General features: G+C 42.0%; 1 protein-coding gene across 1 annotated transcript; it reads right to left on the bottom strand.

The window, feature by feature from the left end:
• Positions 1-3,884: 3,884 nt before the first annotated feature.
• LOC115818171 (alpha-N-acetylgalactosaminidase) lies at positions 3,885-9,078 on the bottom strand. Its single transcript, XM_030781469.1, has 9 exons — positions 8,954-9,078; positions 7,869-8,025; positions 7,591-7,731; positions 7,109-7,320; positions 6,740-6,834; positions 6,011-6,172; positions 5,304-5,501; positions 4,761-4,901; positions 3,885-4,293 (listed from the first exon to the last, which is right to left on the bottom strand). The coding sequence occupies exons 2-9, from the start codon at positions 8,021-8,023 to the stop codon at positions 4,105-4,107; spliced, it is 1,293 nt and encodes a 430-aa protein (XP_030637329.1). The 5' UTR covers positions 8,024-8,025; positions 8,954-9,078; the 3' UTR covers positions 3,885-4,104.
• Positions 9,079-21,346: the final 12,268 nt, after the last annotated feature.

Here is a 21,346-nt window from a genome sequence, read left to right as displayed (position 1 = left end):
AGACAGATGGGAGACCAGTACAATAATGGCACAGTCTAACTGGGAGAATATTTGCTTTTTGCTCGACTCATCTAGGAGACAGACTTCTGGACATCCAGTTGTACTGGAATGAGAGTGTGTGATCAAATCAGCAGAATAAGAATGGTTCACATGTTTTTACTTCAATAACACTGGTAAGTTTGTCTTGTTCATCTGTAAATCTTCATTCTGTTTCCTCTGTCACTTTTCTCTCTCTTTATCTGTCTCCCTCTCTTTCTCTCTGACTTTGACCTACACGCCCCTGCTAGCAGTCAGCTGACTCTCTGGCGCAGCCTCAGAGCAACGTGCAGCTTGCCATGTACGCCTCACCAGGAGAGACGGCTGCAGAGACCAGAGCTTTTCCGCTGAGTCAACAGCAGCCACTGCTGGTGGAAAGAGAAAGTCATTCATAAAAACACACAGGATAACCTTAATGTCCTTTCAAGGATATCCCATCCTGTTCTTGTCCACTGTCTCCAGAGTCCACATGCTACATTCTCCATGAAGGAAAAGGGGAAAAAGCACTATCTCAAGTCTATGCATTAAAAAAGGACTTTGGATCTATGACAGTTAAACTAGTCTTTACGAGTGCCGTCTGTGCTGTGTGCTCCTTGTTCTTATTAAGCTTTACATTAGACAAAGTACCATATCTTAGATCTCCTGGTTCTTCACTGGGCAAATGACTGAGATCTAAGACAAACCATTGTAGCTAACTGGTGTTCTTTACTGAATAAGAGCATAGAAATGCCTGTAAATGGGAGCCCTGTTAACAGCTCACACTCACAAAATGTTCACGGCTTTCAGAGCAAGACACACTCTCCAGTAAAATCAGAGACCCAATTTGTCTGAAACTACCCACAAACAGGAAAATGCAGATATTCACATACACAGTTGCAGCTGGAATAATAATAAAACTAAGAGAGTATTACCCAGTTGAACAGTAACCTAGCATCATGCCCTGACCTATTCATTTTTCTTTATTCTGGGAAGTCTCTGAGAACAGACCAGCACACCACATAGCCCTGCCAGAGACACAGGGTGATGTCATTCTCTTGGGCTGCTCAAAGACCTCATATGGCCCTGTGTGTGTGTGTGTGTGTAATATAAGCCACACTCAGTCAGAACCTAGAACTACACAGTGTGTCAGGGGCTGATACCAGCAAATAACACACACATAGCTATATTAGTAGCAGATCTTGTGCAATGAAGACAGATTATCACATATGCACAGCTCCATTCCATACAGACACACACACACACACAGATCACAGACTGTGGAGGGTGCCAGTCAATACCACCGCTGTGATCTGCAGTGTGACTTTGAGAACTGGAGTGTGCATTTTGGGGAGGGGGAAAGAGTTGGACTGGCAGCTGCAGCACTGTGACTGTGTGGGCCTACGTGAGCACTGGCAGGGACGCACTACTCCTCCTCCCCCGCCCCCCTCACCTCCCCATCTCTCTTTCTCTCCTCTCTCTATCCAGGCCCTCCCAAAACAGAGACCTTGACAATGAGAGTATCACATTCAACTAGGCACTAGATACCCGAAACTTCAATTCTCAATTGTCATTCTCTCTCTCTCACACACACACAGACACAGAACAACCAGTTCATACCAGTCTCTCTGAAACAAACACTCTCTCTCTCTCTCTCTCTCACACACACACACACACACACACACACACAACCTATACAATCTGTTGAATCTGTTCTCTTTAAAACATACACACAAAATTTCCAAGCAAATGTGAAATGTGAATTGAGTTTGTGTCACTGTGTGGCCAGATGAAGTTTTTGTCACATAAATAATCATCAGTATCAGTATTTTAAGAAAAATAATAAAAACATTATAATATTATGAGCCTGAGTTTAATCAATAGAGATTGCTCCTGATCCTATGATTTAAGAGGCCAAAAGTATGATGCCATTTCTGGTGTCACGGTTGCACTTTCGCTGATCTGGTCCTTGTGCAGGAGCTGTATGAATATGCACTCACACAGAGGAAATGGACCCTAACCCTAACCCTAACAGCTGGGTGCAGGGAACAAGTTGCTTACTAGCAGATAATTATGGGCTGCTTCTCGGAGCATAAATGTGCTTAAACAATTGAGAATACCGAGTGTTAGGATTTCAAAAGTTAAAAATGAGTAGTAAAATGAGAGTGACCCTAGGCCTTTTGCCTAGGGTCACTCTGACAGGGGTCTAGTCTGTATCTGAAGGTTTAGTCTGTAGCAGAAGAGTCTCTCCATTCAACTCCCCCTCAGCCAGATAAAAACTAACCCTGAGAGTGTGGCCTTTCACAAAACAATGTAAATCTGCCTCACACAAACAGAACCTTCTCCCGAAACAGCCTAAATCTGCCCCACACAAACAGAACCTTCTCCCGAAACAGCCTAAATCTGCCCCACACAAACAGAACCTTCTCCTGAAACAGCCTAAATCTGCCCCACACAAACAGAACCTTCTCCCGAAACAGCCTAAATCTGCCCCACACAAACAGAACCTTCTCCCGAAACAGCCTAAATCTGCCCCACACAAACAGAACCTTCTCCCGAAACAGCCTAAATCTGCCCCACACAAACAGAACCTTCTCCCGAAACAGCCTAAATCTGCCCCACACAAACAGAACCTTCTCCCGAAACAGCCTAAATCTGCCCCACACAAACAGAACCTTCTCCCGAAACAGCCTAAATCTGCCCCACACAAACAGAACCTTCTCCCGAAACAGCCTAAATCTGCCCCACACAAACAGAACCTTCAGGAGTGCAGGAGAGAGTAATAAGGAGAGGAAGAGGTGGTGAAGGATGAGATAGGGACAATGATCACAACAGGAAATGAGAGAGACAGTTTCACAGGGAGCACTAGGTGCTGGACCTCAAAATATCACCCTGATTTTTTGTGGGTTTAACACACAAGAGACAGATATGTGTCTATCCTTAAAACCAGTGAAAATGCAACAATAATTGCAATAAAGGTGATTAACAAATGAAAGACCAAACAAGTCACTTGAATAAATCACTTGTGAGACTATGTCTAGCCAACCACCTCAGCATTGCCTTGACCTACAATGCCATCTAGTGGCTCAACTTAGGCCTTCAAATTCAGCTCTGCACAGGTCAAGACAAGTGTCTTTATGCACAAGTAAAATGCTACCAATCAAGCCAAAAATTAGGGATAATGAAACAGTATCAGTTATGACTGCTATCACAGACTTCTCCATGTCTCCATATTTATGAGAATTTCAGCTTTGCCCTCTTACGATTCCCAAAACGGAATATATACAAATTCGTCATACGTTTGTTTACTTGCCAGTTGTGGTTTACTCCTCTCAGAGTGGGAGAAGCTTCTGATGGTCAACTTATTCTGCATCTTTCGCGTCTAGCAATCACATTAGAGAAAAGTGTTGTCTCTAACAAGATTTATAACTATGCTATCAGTTGCATGCACAAAAAAAACCAGTAACTATTATTTAACAGTATCCTTTAACAGTATTATTACATAAATGCCAGCAGTGAATCCTCCATGTAGAAGATTACACTCCTAAGAGAAGCTTTAAAGGACTGTTAGTCACCTCATGTGACGAACAAAATAAAACGCATAAATAATTTAAAAAACAGGGCAGGAAGGGGCACACAAAGCGTGAATGTGTATATTTGTGAGTGTGAGTTGATTCATAATTCATGTCATGATTCATAAAGCTTTGTCACACAGATGGAAAAACAGGACTTGAATTTGTTTTTCAAATGGACAAACTTGTAAAAAGTCAACACAGTGCATGCAGCATCAATCAAGAATTCTTTATCTTAAGCATGACAAATATCATCTTATAAGTTCATCAGTTCAATCATTCACAGACAAACCTTTTCTTCTTAAGTGTATGGCATATAAAATTTATTCCAAAATAGACATTAATTTGAAAAGTTTTTTTTTTAAAAACATCAACACATTCAATAAAAAAAACAACATAATTGTGGTGTGAAAATGTTCATTGTAAAGATTTGCTTCATTGGCTTCAGGTCCCTGAGTGGATGGGCTCTGTTAAGGACATCAATATCTTCCTGGATAATAAAAATCGTTTTTGGACCAGATTAGAGTAGGACACGGGTGTTGCCTTGGTCACTGCGACTATAGAACATTCGCCCGCGTTCAGCCTGTTTCTGCCACTGAGCTGCTGGAGGTACGAACCACATGACCACACCTGACGGATTGATGGAGACGACAAAATCTGTGGAGTCCTTCAACAGTCCCAAAGGTTTCTCCATAAAGACATCATAGGGCTGGGACAAACACAGAGACAGATGGAAAAGAGAGAGAGAGAGAGAGAGAGATAGATGGAAGAGAGAGAGAGAGAGAGAGAGAAAAGAGAGAGAGAGAGAGAGAGAGAAAAGAGAGAGAGAGACAGATGGAAAAGAGAGAGAGAGATGGAAAAGAGAGAGAGAGAGAGAGATGGAAAAGAGAGGGAGAGAGATGGAAGAGAGAGAGAGAGATGGAAGAGAGAGAGAGAGAGAAAAGAGAGAGAGAGAGAGAGAGAGAGAGATGGAAAAGAGAGAGAGAGAGAGAGAAAAGAGAGAGAGAGACAGATGGAAAAGAGAGAGAGAGAGAGAGATGGAAAAGAGAGAGAGAGAGATGGGAGAGAGAGAGAGAGATGGAAGAGAGAGAGAGAGAAAAGGTAAAACAGGATATTTCTAACATCTGTGGACAGATGGACCTGTGGCATATGATCTTATTGGTCATTAGCACAAACCTTGTAGGTGCCAGCGGTGTAATTAAGTTTCCTCAGAGACGTCTGGTAGCGGAACGGCATGTCTGTACGGCGACTGAAGAAAACTAAAGCACTTGCTCCTTCAGACAGAGGTCGCCAGAACACCTCAACACCACTCTTCTCCTGAGGGAGGGAGAGCAGGGGAGGGAACAGGGAGTGAGAGAGTTCATTAATTAATTTATGACAAATGAAGTGTAATTAAGTAGGAAAAGCAGATTCTGTTACAAATCAACAGCTTGAATAAGTAACATACTAACATTCAACATCCAGTAGCCTCAATAATTCAATGAGATCCATATTCATTACTGCATACGTGAGGGCTATAAAACAACAATATTCAGTAAACTCAATAATAAACAAAAATGAGTCGACTCGTTTTAAACATGCAGCGCTGTTCCTAAACTGAGAGCTGATTGTGAACACTAATTTCATTGTTTTATTGTGCATGAGTGATCAGGGTTATGGGTTTTCTTTGACGAACACAGAGGGAGAGCCTTGAAGGGTCTGCAGTGGGGTTTCTATTACCTTAAGCAGGCGTCTGCCCTGGACGCCCAGGGGGTCTTGATTGATGGCAATAGCGACCTTGTTCTGTAAGATGAAACGGGCACTGCTGCTCAGAGTTCGGAGGTCATTGGACATGAAGAGTGGGGCTGCCATGATTGCCCACAGAGCCATCTGAGACTGTGACTGGTCCATGCTGAGGCCATAGTCTCCAATGATCAACTGCAGAAGAGATTTTTCTCCCATCACACAGAGTTGTAATCAAAAGCATTCCTTCAAAGCATGTAGAAAAATTTTAATTCAGACACAGTGAACAAAATATAATTTGGGGTAACACAATTAGCTGTTTGTATAATGTCTTACCACTGTTTTGTCATGCTGATTTAAATATGTGTACACAATAGATATGTTTTGTGTATCAGTGTACCTTAACACCAGTCCCTGAGATTGGTAACTTTTTATCCAATTTACTCCTATACTAAAACACTAGATTCACGCGTTTGAAAGTGCAGCTGAAAAGTTTAATAAGGTACAGCTGGCTGGAGGCCCACGGCTGAAGTTAAGAATTGTAGTCTCATTTCAGTATTAGGCAGTTCTTCCTTGAGGGCCCAGGAGTATACAGGCTTCAGCCCTAAAATATACTCTCCAGTGATAAAGATGAAACATGTAAGGCAGAGTGATAAAGTTGGCATGACGGTCCCCAGGCCCATGATGGGACCTGTATCGCTCACCATGTCTGGGTCATTCCAGCGTCCTGGGCCAGCTGCCGGCTGAAGGATGTCCTGGTTGTCTGAGAACCAGTCCACAATACGCAAAACACTAGTCCATGAGTCTTGGATGTCACCATAGTTCCTCCACAAGTTACAGATCTCCCCTAGCTGAGAATAGTTCACCTGGAAGCAGAGAGTGTTATAATCAGCTGCCCGACCTACAGCAGTAAAAACTGACAACAAAAACTGTAAACTGAATCAGAAATGGACACGTGATACTGTTTCAATAATACCAGCACACACTGAATCAGAACCACTGAGCTAAAGAACTGTCCCTTTTGATCAAGGACATGAAGATCAGTTTGGACAAAACCTGACTGAAATTTATTTATAATTAGAAACTGTTTTCGCTCCCTCAGAATCAATTTCATTTGAATTTGTTTAAACTAAAAGCAAAACAAGAATTTTATGTTTTTCCATTTACTTAATAGCCTATTTTGAAACACTGTTGCCTAAATACTTTGAAATCAATCACATAATCCTTAGTTATGGGAACACTTTAATGGTGACTCAGGTCAAGAGTGCTACTTGAGAATGAGCATGTTTATTCTGCACACCAAATACAGAGAGAGAAATGGTTATCGATAGAGGGGGATTTACAGTGGCAATTGTGGGGTCTCTTTATCAGTGTCTTCATTCAGAGCAAAAGCAGAAACAGAACACTAGAATGCCAAAGTCTTTAACACTCACTGTGGGAGGAAGACCACCTTGGTAGGCGGGCCAGCTGCAGGAGTAGCCAATCATACGGCCAGTGGCATTCAGAGCCTTCGACATGAGTGGGTAGCCTATCAGAGAAACCACAAAGATTGTTATGAGAAAGAACCTCAAAGGGACCTCCTTCTCGTTGGTCAGTTAAACAATATTCTATAACACATAAATGATCAAGCTGACAAACTCTGAATAACTCAATTGAATTTATGAGTTCAGTTTTTGCAGCGTTCTCTGAATTAGCTGCATTTTCATCTGCTCAGCAGGCCACGCCCCTGTCCATTTTCTTCATCCCTTCATCCTGTCTCATTCACACCTTCATGGTCCATGTTCTGCCACCATGACCCTCACCCAGTTCCTGAGTGGTTGCGTTAGAATAGCAACCATCTAGTTTCAGCATGTCTACCCCCCACTCTGCAAAAGTTCGGGCATCAGTCTCTATCTTATCCAGCGTGGTGCCAGGGTACCCGCCACATGTGTGGGTGCCAAGATCCCCGTAGATACCCAGCTTCAAACCACGGTCATGGACATATTGCGCCAACTTTGCAATGCCCCCAGGGAACCTGCAGAAAAGGATGTCATTTATACAGAGTATGTCATACACACAAAATAACTCTCAGTAAAAAAGGCCAGTATAAAAACTCTGAAAACAGACACTACACACTTCAGTGTTAATGATTCACAGAGGACAGATATCAAGCTACTGTGTGGTCACAACTGTTGTTGTTTCCACAGGTGAGTGATATCTCTGGAAATACTGCTGATACTGCTTAAGATAAAGGAGATCTTGTAAATGGAAACAGGAACAATGCTGATCATGTACTGTATCATACCTCTTGGGGTCTGGTTGAAGACGGCCCTGGGCGTCTCTTTGCATGGAGGACCAGCAGTCATCAATATTAACATAAACATAACCCAGCTCCCTCCAGCCATCCTCGACCAGACGATCTGCCATGTCTCTGAAAAGATCCTGACTGTAAACAGGACCAGAGAGAGGGAAAGAGAGAGGAGAACAATATTGGGTCCATGGTTCATAGTTTCAGCACTTTTTTAATTTTCTACTGGAAATCAATTTTCCATTTTAACTATTAAAATGAGCAATTACTCATACCTGATGCAGTTTTTAGGGTCATTATCACAGTCAATGTTACAGCGGAACCGTTCCCATGCCAGCCAGCCCATGGGCGGGGTCCTCATCAAGCCATTATCCAGTGCCAAGACAGCACAGGAGAATACCAGCAGCACAGTGGCCACCACAGGATGCATATCTGATGAGGGAATGTCCAAACCAAGGATGAGAACCTTATTACAATGACTGAGCCACTCCTGTTTTTCACATACACTGACCCTGACCCTAACACTACAGCTGTCCTGCACCACTTCTATCAGTCACTCCACAGACTCAAAGCCCTGACAGCTACAGCATTTCAAGGGTTTTTCTTCTGCTCGCTAGAACAATCTAAGACAGTCAGAATGCAGCAAAGAGAACATTAAAAGAAGGGACCAGGAACTTAGCCACTGAGAACGACAATATACTTTGGTCTGTATGGCAAACATAAAATTCTGTGCTGTCAGCATCCTGAACAGCCCAAGACAACTTTACCTGCCACAATGAACCTTGTGACTACTCACCTGACAACTTGATGGGCAAGTTTCCATTTCCTCCATAGTGAAGTTAAATTATGAACACAGCCATTACGGCCGAGCACATCATAGCAAAATGCCGCTTTCACAGCAAATATTTAAACAGGCTTACTGTTCAATAGTGTTTAGAACACCGTCATAAGGGAGGAAAACATATTCACGCACGCATACAAAACCGGAAATACAATGTCCAGTATGAAAACAGGTATTTGAACAGTAAGAATAGGCCCTACTTGCTTCGTTACACAAGGTGATATCATAATCATTTGGTTGGGAACAGGGTATTTAGAAAGATCTATTAACTCCATTTATTCCTCCAAGAGACTACAAAAGCTAAACAGAATTCCATCGCATACTGACACGTTTCAAAACAACATTCAAAGGGACGTTCCAATGAGCAAATGCGGTAAAAGTAGACACTTCGGTTTTTCTCATCACGTTATCGACCGAAGAGAGTAGTTATAAAGCCAAGAAACGTTCGACTTCTGTGGAGACCCAGTTACAGGTTGTTTATGTATCGGGAAAAAGCCGTAAAAAAGACTGTTCACTTACTCGATGGAAAGATTCTCGGTGACGTTTGTCTTTGATGAATGTTGCAGAAACTCAAACCCCAAGACTATCACTTGAAAATCTATGGGTCTTTCCACCTACCAACTCCTGTTGGGCACTTCACTGAAGGCAATGGCACATCTAAGTCATATGACATGTTCCCTCCGTCATATGACTACAGAGGGATTTTTTTTGCACCCGCCTCCTGCGCTAGGATTGGCTGGTAAATCATACTCACACACAATCCGCAGATTGGACGGTTGATGGGTCGCTTACATCACCGTAGCAACTACAATAAACTAGTGGAAGTTCAAAAGTACCGTAGGCAGCACAACGCTTATAATAAACAGAGTTTAATAAGTGTGTTTTTGTCTCTGTTAAGCATAGTTTTATACAGGTAAATTATGCTATACATATCTGAAATTAAGAGAGCATTCTGTTGTTTTTAGTCCTGTTTGCATCCTGCGCAGGCACTGAATTCTAGTGCAAAAAGGGGAATCAGCGTTTGGTTTGTTTGAGGAAGCTGTCCTATTTCCACACTGACAAAACCACGATGATCTTATTTTATCGGGCTTTTGTTGAATCGATTTTATCTTTTTCTTTGGTGTCATGGTTTGGAAACCTATCTTTAAAGAACAGAAACTCTCTGACTCACATGAAAAAAAAATCAGATTTATTGATAACTGAACTGATAACTGAATTTACATAAATTAGTGAGCATAGGGATATACACAGTTTATGTCACAGGGCAGTATGCAATTTGTTTTGCATTTAACTTTCAACTTTTAGATTAATTCATTCATCATTCATTCATTTTCTACCCTAGGGGGTAGAACAAGGGAAGAGATGCAATTCCTTGTTGTTTCCACTAGGTGGAGTAAAAGGCTTGTAAAAGAATTTGCAATGGTCAACTAATTTCAAGTTTCAAGTTTAAGTTTATTTAAAGTCCAATATCACTGTTTACAGTCTCAAAGGGCTTTACATGCCCACAGAATTACAACAACCAGAGCAGGGTGGCACCCCCTGACTTGATCCTCATAGCAGGCAAGAAAAAACTCAAAAGAAAACCCCAGATGCTAGGGAAAAATAGGGGAAATCTTGAGAAGGACCAACGAGAGAGGAGACCCGTTCTAGGCCAGCCAGGTGTGCAATAGTTGCCAACCCAGTGGGCAAATTACAAACAACACAGCGATAATGAAAATGAAAACACAACAAGTAGACAATATACAGAATGACAAAACAGCATGGGGCTCAGTTGGGGTGGATGACGCACCCACAGCAGCATAGGAAGCCACGAAGCCGCAGCAGCCATCAGGATGACGATGAAGAGAGAGATGACAGGGATGGAGGCGGGGAACACCTAAGAGGAAAGTAGCCACATTCAAACCAGACTCTCATGCTCGAACAGATGAGCCACAGCCATGCAGGAGATGAGGGAGGGAAGGAGAGCATTAGTGGAGTATCAGCACTTAACAAATGAAATAAGGAAAATAATTTTATAGAAGCATGAATGTTGCAAGACCAGTGGCTGTGGAGGGTGCAGGAGGAGCAGGGCCACGCGGGGGAAGCAGGGCCAGGGACAGCAGGGCATAAAGTCAGTCAGCCGGCCAAGGGAAGGCGCCATATCCAGGCGGTAGGCGCAGACATCGACCACTCACATAAAAAGAAGAGAGCAGGTTAGTGACAGAAACTAAGTCTCCCTTTATGTATATCCAAATCTCAATATTACCCATATTAAAACTCAGCCTTAGCACACGAAAAGGTACTATTAAGTGGGAAAAACTATATATCAGAACACCTTGTGACCTCCTCTCTCCATTGTAAATGTTTTCTTGGATGGACTGTGGTGGAGTTCCACACCTTTCAACCTACAGAAATAGACTCAAGGGGTGCTATGTATTTGCACTACTATGAACCACATACCATAAACTATTATTTTAAATGACTTCAAGCAAGTCCTTAAAAATACACACAAAAACACATATGCAATGGAGAGAGGTCACAAGGAGGGTAGCTGGCATAGGCACTTGACAGTTTTGTCAATTATTTTGTATTGACCTCTGACCGCTGTGGGTTATTTTAAACGATTTCAAGCAAATTGGTGAACCCTCCCTTATACAGCATGCTTTTCTGAATTTAATGTTTTTTTTCTCAAGGTTTAAGGTGCAACTGAACATCCAACCAAAAACAACACAAACAAACAAACAAAAAAACAGCCCTAGAGAAATGTTTGTTCCAGAGACGAGTTTTTTTAGGGTAGAACAAGGGAGATGCAATAAAAATAATGACAAATTAACTACATACATACAATAGGCAACATGCCTTAATTCATGTGGGTGAAATTCATGGCATTATATAAGAAACGTTAACAAAAAAAAGCATGACATGGAAATATTTTCAAAACCTTGTGATGAACAAAGAATTTAAGACAAAAGGTGAACTATATACAGAAATCACAAACAATGTTGAAGAGTCTCAATACTGTTTGTGGTTTCTATGTAGACATTACCTGAAGGCGCTTATTTAAAATACTGTACATGTTTGTCACTTGCCAGTTTTAGACATGGGTTTTGGGGGAGGGACTCTTATTGCACCTATACATTTAAATAGGAAGTGGAGCGATGTTTACCTGTTCATTGACAAGACAGCAGTTGGCATTTAGAAGCTTCGGATATGCAGAATTAGCAGGAGTTTCTTTTTGTGGATTATACCTTAAAAAACCTCACTGGATTACTGCAAGTGTGTTAGTGTCCCAGTGCTTGTTTTGTCTGTGCGTGTTAGTGTTGTCTTCCCGGTGCTTGTTTTGTCTGTGTGTGTTAGTGTTGACTTCCTGGTGCTTGTTTTGTCTGTGTGTGTTAGTGTTGTCTTCCCGGTGCTTGTTTTGTCTGTGTGTGTTAGTGTCAGCTTCCCGGTGCTTGTTTTGTTTGTGTGTGTTAGTGTTGTCTTCCTGGTGCTTGTTTTGTTTGTGTGTGTTAGTGTCCCAGTGCTTGTTTTGTCTGTGTGTGTTAGTGTTGACTTCCTGGTGCTTGTTTTGTCTGTGTGTGTTAGTGTTGTCTTCCCGGTGCTTGTTTTGTCTGTGTGTGTTAGTGTTGACTTCCTGGTGCTTGTTTTGTCTGTGTGTGTTAGTGTTGTCTTCCCGGTGCTTGTTTTGTTTGTGTGTGTTAGTGTCCCAGTGCTTGTTTTGTCTGTGTGTGTTAGTGTTGACTTCCTGGTGCTTGTTTTGTCTGTGTGTGTTAGTGTTGTCTTCCCGGTGCTTGTTTTGTCTGTGTGTGTTAGTGTCAGCTTCCCGGTGCTTGTTTTCTCAGTTGATTCTGGCACCGCTTCTACTCCTGCAGTTTCCATGATATCGATTCCACTCAAAGTGGTAACAGGTCCGTCCTAATGCCTAGTGGTGCGCTTGTATACAGCTAATTGATCATTCCACTTGTTTTTTTAGTGCCTTTGTAGTATTTTTTCCCCCATTTTGCACCCGAGAGACACTAGGACCCAGTGGAAATACGTGATGCAACACAGCGTTTAGCTCCTGTTGGAATGATTGGTGGACACACTAAACTCTTAGCTGATGTGATTGTTTTTTGTTTTTTTTTTGCTGTCAGTCAACTGATAATATTTGGCGTTTGAAATGGTTAAAGTTAGGGTTACGGTTAGCAACTTGGCAGCACTTTGCACTACATTTGATCTAAGCCACCTTGGTGACTAAACATCAGCTAGAGACAGATCAAGTGTTTCTACAGTTAAGATTCGATTTCTTATCTAATCTTCAATTTTGCATTTCAGGTGAGTCAAGACAATTTTGGTTAACTAACAGAAGTGTTGGAGCAATAAAATGTTCCCTTTAAATAATCATTGTAACAATCATGATAAACACTGTAACAATTACGCAATCATTTTTATAGGGGTGAATCAATGTAATCATTTGTATTAAAAGTTGTAACTATACAATCTTTTGTATTACAAGAAATATCAAGTTCTTTGTGCTCAAAAAGAAAAGGTCTGTGAGGCCCTTCAGGGGCTGCATGGGAGATAAGGAAGGGGCCTCTGCCGGTGTGGAGTGGATGGGAAATCCACTCCGCAAGGTTGGGCTGGCAGGGGCACCCAACTGAAAAGAGATGAGGTAATGCACATCTTTTTCTGGGGAACTGATAAGAATATGTATAAGAATCGATGCTTTGTGAGGACTGCTTCAGTCACTCCCGGGACCTGACTCAGTTTATTGTGTGCACTTTGAACTGCACAATAAACTTATACTGCATCAGACTCAATTGTTTTGTCTCAGGACAGGTACCAGTGTGGTGTTGGGACTCAGTCACATCTGGCCCTCACTATTAGCTCTTTTCCACTAGGGCAGTGCTGGTGTGGAGCCAGTGCTGCCTTGGTGCCTTTTGAGAACCAGTCCGCAATTCCACAGGTGTGGGAACCGAACGCTACGTAGCGAAAGTTTGGGTTATTTCCATGGGGAAAAAATAATGTCTGACAGAACGCATCTGTTTGCTTTTTATAAATTTACTTTTACACTAGGCTTCCACACAGCGAAACACCTAACGAATTTTGCCCAAAAACGTTTTGCTCTGGGGCAAAATTTAAAAAAATAGTAAACCTGTCACCTAGTTCAAAAGTTTAAATGAGTGTTTAAATGAAGGTCTGCAGTGGTCCATTTGCACCAACCAGAGCCGAGAGAGAGTTTTTTCTACCGCTCTGGGTCCAACTACGTTTATGTAACATATAATAAACAACAGCCTGTGTTGATGTAGACACAAATGGTTGCCCATACAACTTTAATCATATACATATTTTCTTGCTACATATAGCCTTTTGCCTCTGCCATCTTGGTCAGACTTTTTTTTGTTACTCCCACCTCTCTAGAGAACATCACATACCAAACATGTCAAACACTGAACTGAGTTGGTTCTCGCATGGTTTTTATTTGCATAGCCACTGACGTCAGCGGTTCCAATTTTAGGACCAGCAATTCTGCGCTGCCGTGCCGGTGCCAGTTTTTTGGCACTGGCACCAGTATTTTTTCAGTGGAAAAGCCCGGCCTGGTGCCAGAGCAATTCTCACAGTACTCTTGTAGCTAAACTGCTTGTATTGTTGCTGTGCTAAACTAGTAATTTATTGGGAATATCAGCTAACGCTGTGTGAGGCAAGTCAGCGAGGCGAGGTGATGTAATGGAACTCTCTTAATGTGTTTTCAGTTTTAGCAATACTATTTGTTTTAAGTCACTAATGTGATTGCTTAATGTACATAGCCTGATGATTGTCTGCAAAGCTCCTGATTGGCTGGGTAAATGACCTCACATAGCCAGAGCGTCGCTGTCTGTGGTTGTTGTGGGGTTTGTTTGTTTTTTTGCAAAAGGTATAACCAGCTTTTAATAGCAATATTTGCCTTTGGTTTTAAGTGTTGTAATTGTTTACTGCTGTTTGTGTGATCTGTCCACTCGTTTCTTTTTATTGCCATTTTTAATTGCTTATTTTCCCACTGTAAACAAATGGAGAACGTTTTACGGCTCTGGTACCACGAGGATTTGCACGCACCCACAGTTGATAGTTGGATTCAATGGCCTTTTGCTCCACGAACTGATTGATCATATTTACAGGGTTCCCGCGGATCCTTAAAAAGTCGTAAAAAGTCTTAAATTAGATTTGCTAAATTTAAGGTCAAAAATGTCCTAAAAAGTATTCTTTTTACTGGCATGTGGTCTTAAATTCAGTCTCATCAGATACGATGTTTCAGTGTTCAATAAAATAAAAACATGAATGTTTGCGGCCTGTGAGCATGCATGCCATGCTCATCATTGCCATGACAACCACGCGAGCTCTGGCTTGTCTACAGCCCGCGCCACTGTGGACTTGAATGGCTTGAGCGGGAACATTGTATCAGCCAATCAGATAGTGCTTCTTTTATGAATGTTGATGAGTCTTTCCCCGCCACACTACATTTTGGAAATTCGTGCCCGTGCCACTCTCATTTTCGTTTCGCATGTTTAATGCAAGCTAGATAGGCCTAGTATTGTAGTTCACATGAGTGTCAGGTAGTAAGGCTAGCTGCCATTGTCGACATGGGTACGTGCAAATTTAATGAGAATTGGAAAGAAGACGAAAAATATGCAGATTGGCTACAACCCCTGACTGAACCACATAATTTCAAATGTGTGTTGTGCAAGAAGACCTATAAATTAGGCAGTATGGGGATTAAAGCGGTCGAGTCACATTTGAAATCAGAAAGAAGAAAAAGAAGACTCCACTACCCATTCAGCCATACGTTCAGTGTGGGCGTAGACTGCCAGATGCAAGGTCAGAAGCCCAAGCCTCAGCACCACTATCGTGTACGGCAGCATTCACAGGATATTCAACAACAGCAACACCTAAACCCGAAGTCCTTTGGACTCTATACACTGTGAGCCAACACCACTCGTACAAATCGGGAAATTCATACAGTGTTTCAATTGATGTTCCCGGATTCAGACACAGTGAAGTCGTTCACCTGCAGGAGGGACAAGACCACTATATATCCAGATTTGGCATTGCACTATTCATCCAACGCTGACCTGAGGTCAGTTGTGAACGAAGACAGCTTTTTAGTAATGTTCGACGAAAGCTTGAACAAATTAACTGAATCAAAACAACTTGACCTCCATCTGAAGCATTGGACCCCTACTGAGATGGGAATGTTTGTGGAGCTGCGCTACTATGGGTCACAGTTCATGGGTCACTCCACAGCCGACGACATTTCAAGGTAAGCTAAAATAAATTATAAAGTACATCTAAAAACTGCCAGAGCTATGCTAACTGTAAATGAGGTCTCTTATCTAAATTGGGCAGCATTTCCTATCATTGGTAGAACAGCCTTGTTCTGTTACACAGCAGCCTAGTACATATCCCTTATGCTTTTATTTGAAACCATGGCACCATGTTTAGAAGATTTTTGTCTCCTCTTTTCATAATTCACATACCCACCTGAATTATTATAAAATGTCACTGTCTGTAGTTTAAGGTCATTGGATTTTAAATGGTCAATTTAACTTATTTTGTAATTCCATAGGAGGGTACAAAGGAGCTCAACTTGAGAAAGATGTTGTACTTGTCAATGGATGGGCCAAATGGAAATTGGAAATTTGTTGAGCTCCTTCAACAAGAGCATGCGGATCAGTTTGATGGAGCACAGCTGCAAATCGTTGGAAGCTGTGGCCTAAACACTTTTTATAATGCAGTGAAGAATGGGTTTGCAGCCTGGGAGGTGGACAAGCTGCTCAGAGCCTTACATTTCCTTTTTCATTGTGCACTTGCAAGGAGGGAGGACTTTAGCAAGTCCATAAAATTCCCACTGCCAATTTGGGGCCATAGGTGGCTTGAAAATTTGCCTGCTGTTGAAAGGGCTATTGAATTTTGGCCAACTGTTGTCATGTACGTGGATGAAGTGAAACAAAGAGGCTCCCAAACCCAAGATCATCATCATTTGACACGGTAGTAGAGGCCCAATGTGATCCCCACGCTGGCAAAGTTCCATTTTTTCATGGCTATTACAACACATTTACAGTCATTCTTGGTGAAGTACCAGACAGATGTCCCCATTATCCCTTTCCTCTTCAAGGACCTGGAGGATCTGATCAGGGTATGTACTCGTTATGCTGTATTGACTCCCCTAAGAAGATGGCACTGTTTTAGATTATTCCTATATTTTCAACCCTTGCCACATCTTAAATACTGTAAGGTAAATGAATAATCACACACACACACATCAGCTGTAATTGCTATCAGGCCTTCATGGTGATCACAGTAAGTCTTTCAATATTTATATATTTTTTCAGAGTCTTCTGAGGCATTTCATTAAGTAGGATGCCATGGACCTCTCTCTGGTGAAACTTCGTCAAAGACCAAAAGCTATGGGTCAGTCCACAGCAGGTAGACTCCCAGGTAGCCTGGGAGCTAAAACTGTCCTAAAGGTAGGGACAGTAACTGTGGTCAATAACAGTATTTTCCTGTGAAAATAAACTGTATCTATCTGTATGTTCCTAACTGTTTCCTGTATTCTTGGATTCTTCTCTAAAACTGGCACTCGCGTGTCATTTTGTAGCTCCAGGAGGAAATGCTCGAGTGGGCAGAGATGCACATGAAGAATCAGGCCCGGAAGTCTGAGAGGGATACTTGGGGTCCTCTACAGCACTGGTTCTCAATCCTGCTTCTGGAGGACCCCTGCTCTGCACGTTTTCCATCTTTCCCTGCTCTACCTACCTGACTGAACTCATCAGTGGCACTTTTGATTGGCTGAGCACACCTGATTAGTGTGATTAACATGCTCTTGATTAAATCAGGTGTGTTCAGCCAATCAAAAGAGTATTTGATCTACTGTGAACTACATATTACTGTACAGGTGAGAGAGCAGGGCAAAGGGCATCTCCAGCACAGGCATGAGGAGAAAACCGCAGGACGCTGCCAACCTTGGTCCATCTCAAAGAGTACAGCCACGGTGTAAGTCATGATAATACTTTATCACAGATTTTTAACATGGACAGAAAAATTAGACAAGAAAGAATCATCAAAACAGGAAGAAGAAATGTAACTATATACATTAAATAAATGATAAACAACAGAGGACAAACACTTAGGGACATACAGGTACATACAGTTTATTTTCAAAGACATATAATGACATAAATTAATGACATACATACAACACATCCCTTAATTCATGTTGGTGAAATGTATGGCAATATATAAAAAAAGTTAACAAATAATAAAAAAATACCCCACATGGAATAGAATTATTTACAAAGCCTTGTGATGAACAAAGAATTTAAGACACAAGGTGAACTATACACAGAAATACCACCTCCTCCTCCTGGCTGAACATGTCAGCCTGACATCATAATCACACTGCGTATTCACTACTCTGTCTGCAGGATCGCTGAGACAGCAAGACAAAGGCACACCACATCTCTCTGTGCTAGGGTTGCTCGGAGTGCAATATTCTGTATATACTAGGGTAACCATATTTTGGTTTTCAAAAAAGAGGATGGGGTGATGCATTCCCCTCCTAACTTAAAGGGAAGTTTAAGTATATGTCACTTTTGGTTCCTGTTGTTGCGCATGTAAGGCTGATGCTTGACAGTGCAATGTGAAACTGCATCTGTACTTATCTGCCACAATACATAGCCGGCCAGCCTTTCATAAGACAAATAACTGCTAGTATAAGTGGCAAGATGACCTTATTTCTGTCCATTCAAGTCTTGGTGGCATTACGGCTTTTAAGGTCTTTTGGCTGTTACTGCGGTGTTAACGGTAACGAACGGGATGCAGTTTAACCAATGTTTATGGCATCATAGTGTACATGACCGTCCATTGGTCACGTGCGAGAGGGCGGGCCCTAAAGAAAAAGGTCAAAGCCATGCAAATACACACACAATGAATGGCGACTGTGGAAAGCAAAAGCCAAATCCTGGACATTTTTGCCGATTTAGAAAGGCATATTTTAGGCCCGAAAAAGAGGACTTGTCTGAGAAAAAGAGGACGTATGGTCAACCTACTATATACTCACAGTATGCCAAGATTCAAAATCACTGCCCTCGCTCTCTGCGGCCAGTGCTGGAGGGAAGGCCAGGTCAACGAACCAGACAAGGGACTGAAATACTGCACTGCCAAAGCCAAACACAGTTGCACAGTGCTAACCACTGAGCCACCGTAAAGCCAAAGCGAGCCCTGCACACCTGAGTGGTCGCATTTTTGCGCTCTCCAGTGTACAATAAAACTGGCACGCACATTTAGCATAAACATGTTCTCACAGATCTCATTCGTAAGTTTCAGCATCATGGGGATAAGGTTATGGATACGCTCAGTTGAGCTCTGAGCACTAAAGTCAAACGGCTTCCTAGAGGCATTGACCTGTGAGAAAATTCATATTGATAGATCCCTTCAGGACTCCTTCTCTTGTGCGGCAGCTGACAAGATTGTCTCTGGCACCACACGGTGGCCGAAACAGTGCTGTATTGCTCTCTCAGTGGCTGAATATTATTTGCTCTTTGGTGAGAGAAGCAGTCTAGCTTTGCACTTTGAAATGTATGCACACAAAACACACTGTTAATCTACATCTATATCTACATGTACATCTTCCACCCACCTCTGGCCAGGCAGCGGGGGTTCAAACTTCTACATTGAGAGGCCAAGGGCAAAAAAAAAAATTAAATCAAAGATCTCATTTTCTTCTTCTCTGTGGTGATGAGCAGAACATTGTATCTTATGCATTTCTTAGAAAACATGCAAGAAAGAGGGGCTACATTTTCACTTTCCAGCCCTGAGCATTTAACTGAAGTTTGTCAACCTATGTGTGAACATTCCCAGCCTAAGTGAGTTCTGACATCATGTGAAATCATTGCCTCAGCCCCCCTAGCATAGCCACATGGTCAAAGCTCTCTATGCATCTGAACGAATCACGTTAACAGAAATCGACACTAGCCAATGAGATTTTGTGCTTAGGTTTAAATCACCCTTTGTATTTTCACGATTGGTTGCTGATACAAAGGAAATTGCCATGTTTGGATCAGATCAGAGCTTTACAACAATACCTGTGATGAAATGGTGCAGACAACGTGTGCGGTGCAACATGTTGTGTTAGAATGCTAACTTTTGGCGAATCTAGGAGAAATCTACAGACGCACATAGACAAAGTATAGTAAAATAAACACCTAAACGTGTATTTTGGACGTTTTCTTTTCACTAATCTGAAAGAAGACATGTTATGGAAGCAAAATAGCCCAAAATCTCAAAATTGACCACTGCATGAAAAAACGATGTTTTTGCCTGCCGTGTCTTACCTTAAAAATCTTTTTAAAGTTTTGTTGTTGGTGTAATTATATGTTATCAGACAAAAGGTTTACTGTCTAACCTGCAATGTGCACAATAGTGACAATCCAATACACTTTGCTGTGTGTGTGTTCAGAACCTCTAGTTCCAGGCCCCCACTGCCTGTCCAGTCATGTCCAATGAAATTAAAAGTAGGGGCCAGTCTACTCCACTCCGCACCTAGCCTCTTGGTAATCTCTGGGAAGACAGGTCGGGGTGTAGAGCACGGATCTGTTCTCTCCACTCGCTTAGAAAGCGGATGTATCCCGTCACCGGTGCCTGCGGACCGTTGGGCAACACCTTCTTTGGCTTCTTCCCTTTTGGCAAAACTCGTTTTTTCACCCCTCCACCCATACACATTTAATGATGTGTAGAGGTGAACCATCAGAATGAAAACACCCAGTGACAGTTAAGTAAAACCAAACCACCCCTTCAAACCACCTCTGGCCTTAATGTACAAATGTGGTGTTGCTGATCAGTAAGAAATTTGTGGACTGTACACAGACGTCCTCTTAAATCAAGACATTGTTTGAAATGTTGGATTTTCTAAACAATTAATGAATATACATTCAAGAGAAATAGAAATCTAGTGTTTCAAACTTCAAGCACCACGAATAACTAACAAATCATCCAAATGATCTGAGTCACCCATTATGTGAAGTACAGACCTCTTGGCTTAAAAAGGACAGACTAAGCAAAGGATGGGTTTTTACTTCAATGAATGTACATCCTGATAGTCACTTTAAGATATGGATTGTCTTTTCTCTGTTAAAAACATTGCACTTTACCTCATCTTGGGTTGATTCAAAGGGCTGACCACTCCTCTGTGTGGGAACATCACTCTGTTCTTGTTTTACACCTCCGATTACATGGATCAGGGTTTTTACTGAAAGAAAGGAATGACACAATTTGTGACACCAGAAGCAATGGCAACAAGACTGTAACATGCTCCAGGACACAACTATAAACTTGCTCTCACGTTCGCCGTCAAAATGCTAATATTAGCATTAACGCATTAACTAGCCAGGCAGGCTTCTTAACGATGTTCAATGTGTGGAAAAGATATGCAGACTGCTAGTCGATTGGCTTCCCCAGTAACCACGCTGCAATAGTTCCTTAAATTCATTCACTTGAAAAACACTTTTGTTTAATTGCTTTGTAAAACATGCAAGAAAGAGGGGCTAAAGTTTAAAGGTGCACAGATTAGTTGTTTACTTTCATTCTTACCTCGGAACATATTGTGGCTGGGTTCCTATGCGACTTGTATCAGTGGGCTGGTTGCACAATAAATTTCCTACATGGCATGATAAAATGATTGACGGATTACTTTTCTATAGAAGTACTGGGACTGTTTCACAAAGTCCTTGAGGATCTCCACCCTCATCTCAGGGTTACTGAGCTGGAAGGAAAGAAAATTTGACCTGGTGTCCTATTCCTATTAGGAACTTCTTCATCTTGTCAACAAATTCCATGGGCAACATGCCACTGTCAGTCACCTTATGCAGCCTCCACTTCCACATGTTGATTGCAGAGATGGGAGCATGACTATTGTCCTTTTTG

The sequence above is a fragment of the Chanos chanos genome, chromosome 8, assembly GCF_902362185.1.
Source record: "Chanos chanos chromosome 8, fChaCha1.1, whole genome shotgun sequence".
NCBI lineage: Eukaryota > Metazoa > Chordata > Actinopteri > Gonorynchiformes > Chanidae > Chanos > Chanos chanos.
This window is presented reverse-complemented; position numbering and strand designations above follow the sequence as displayed.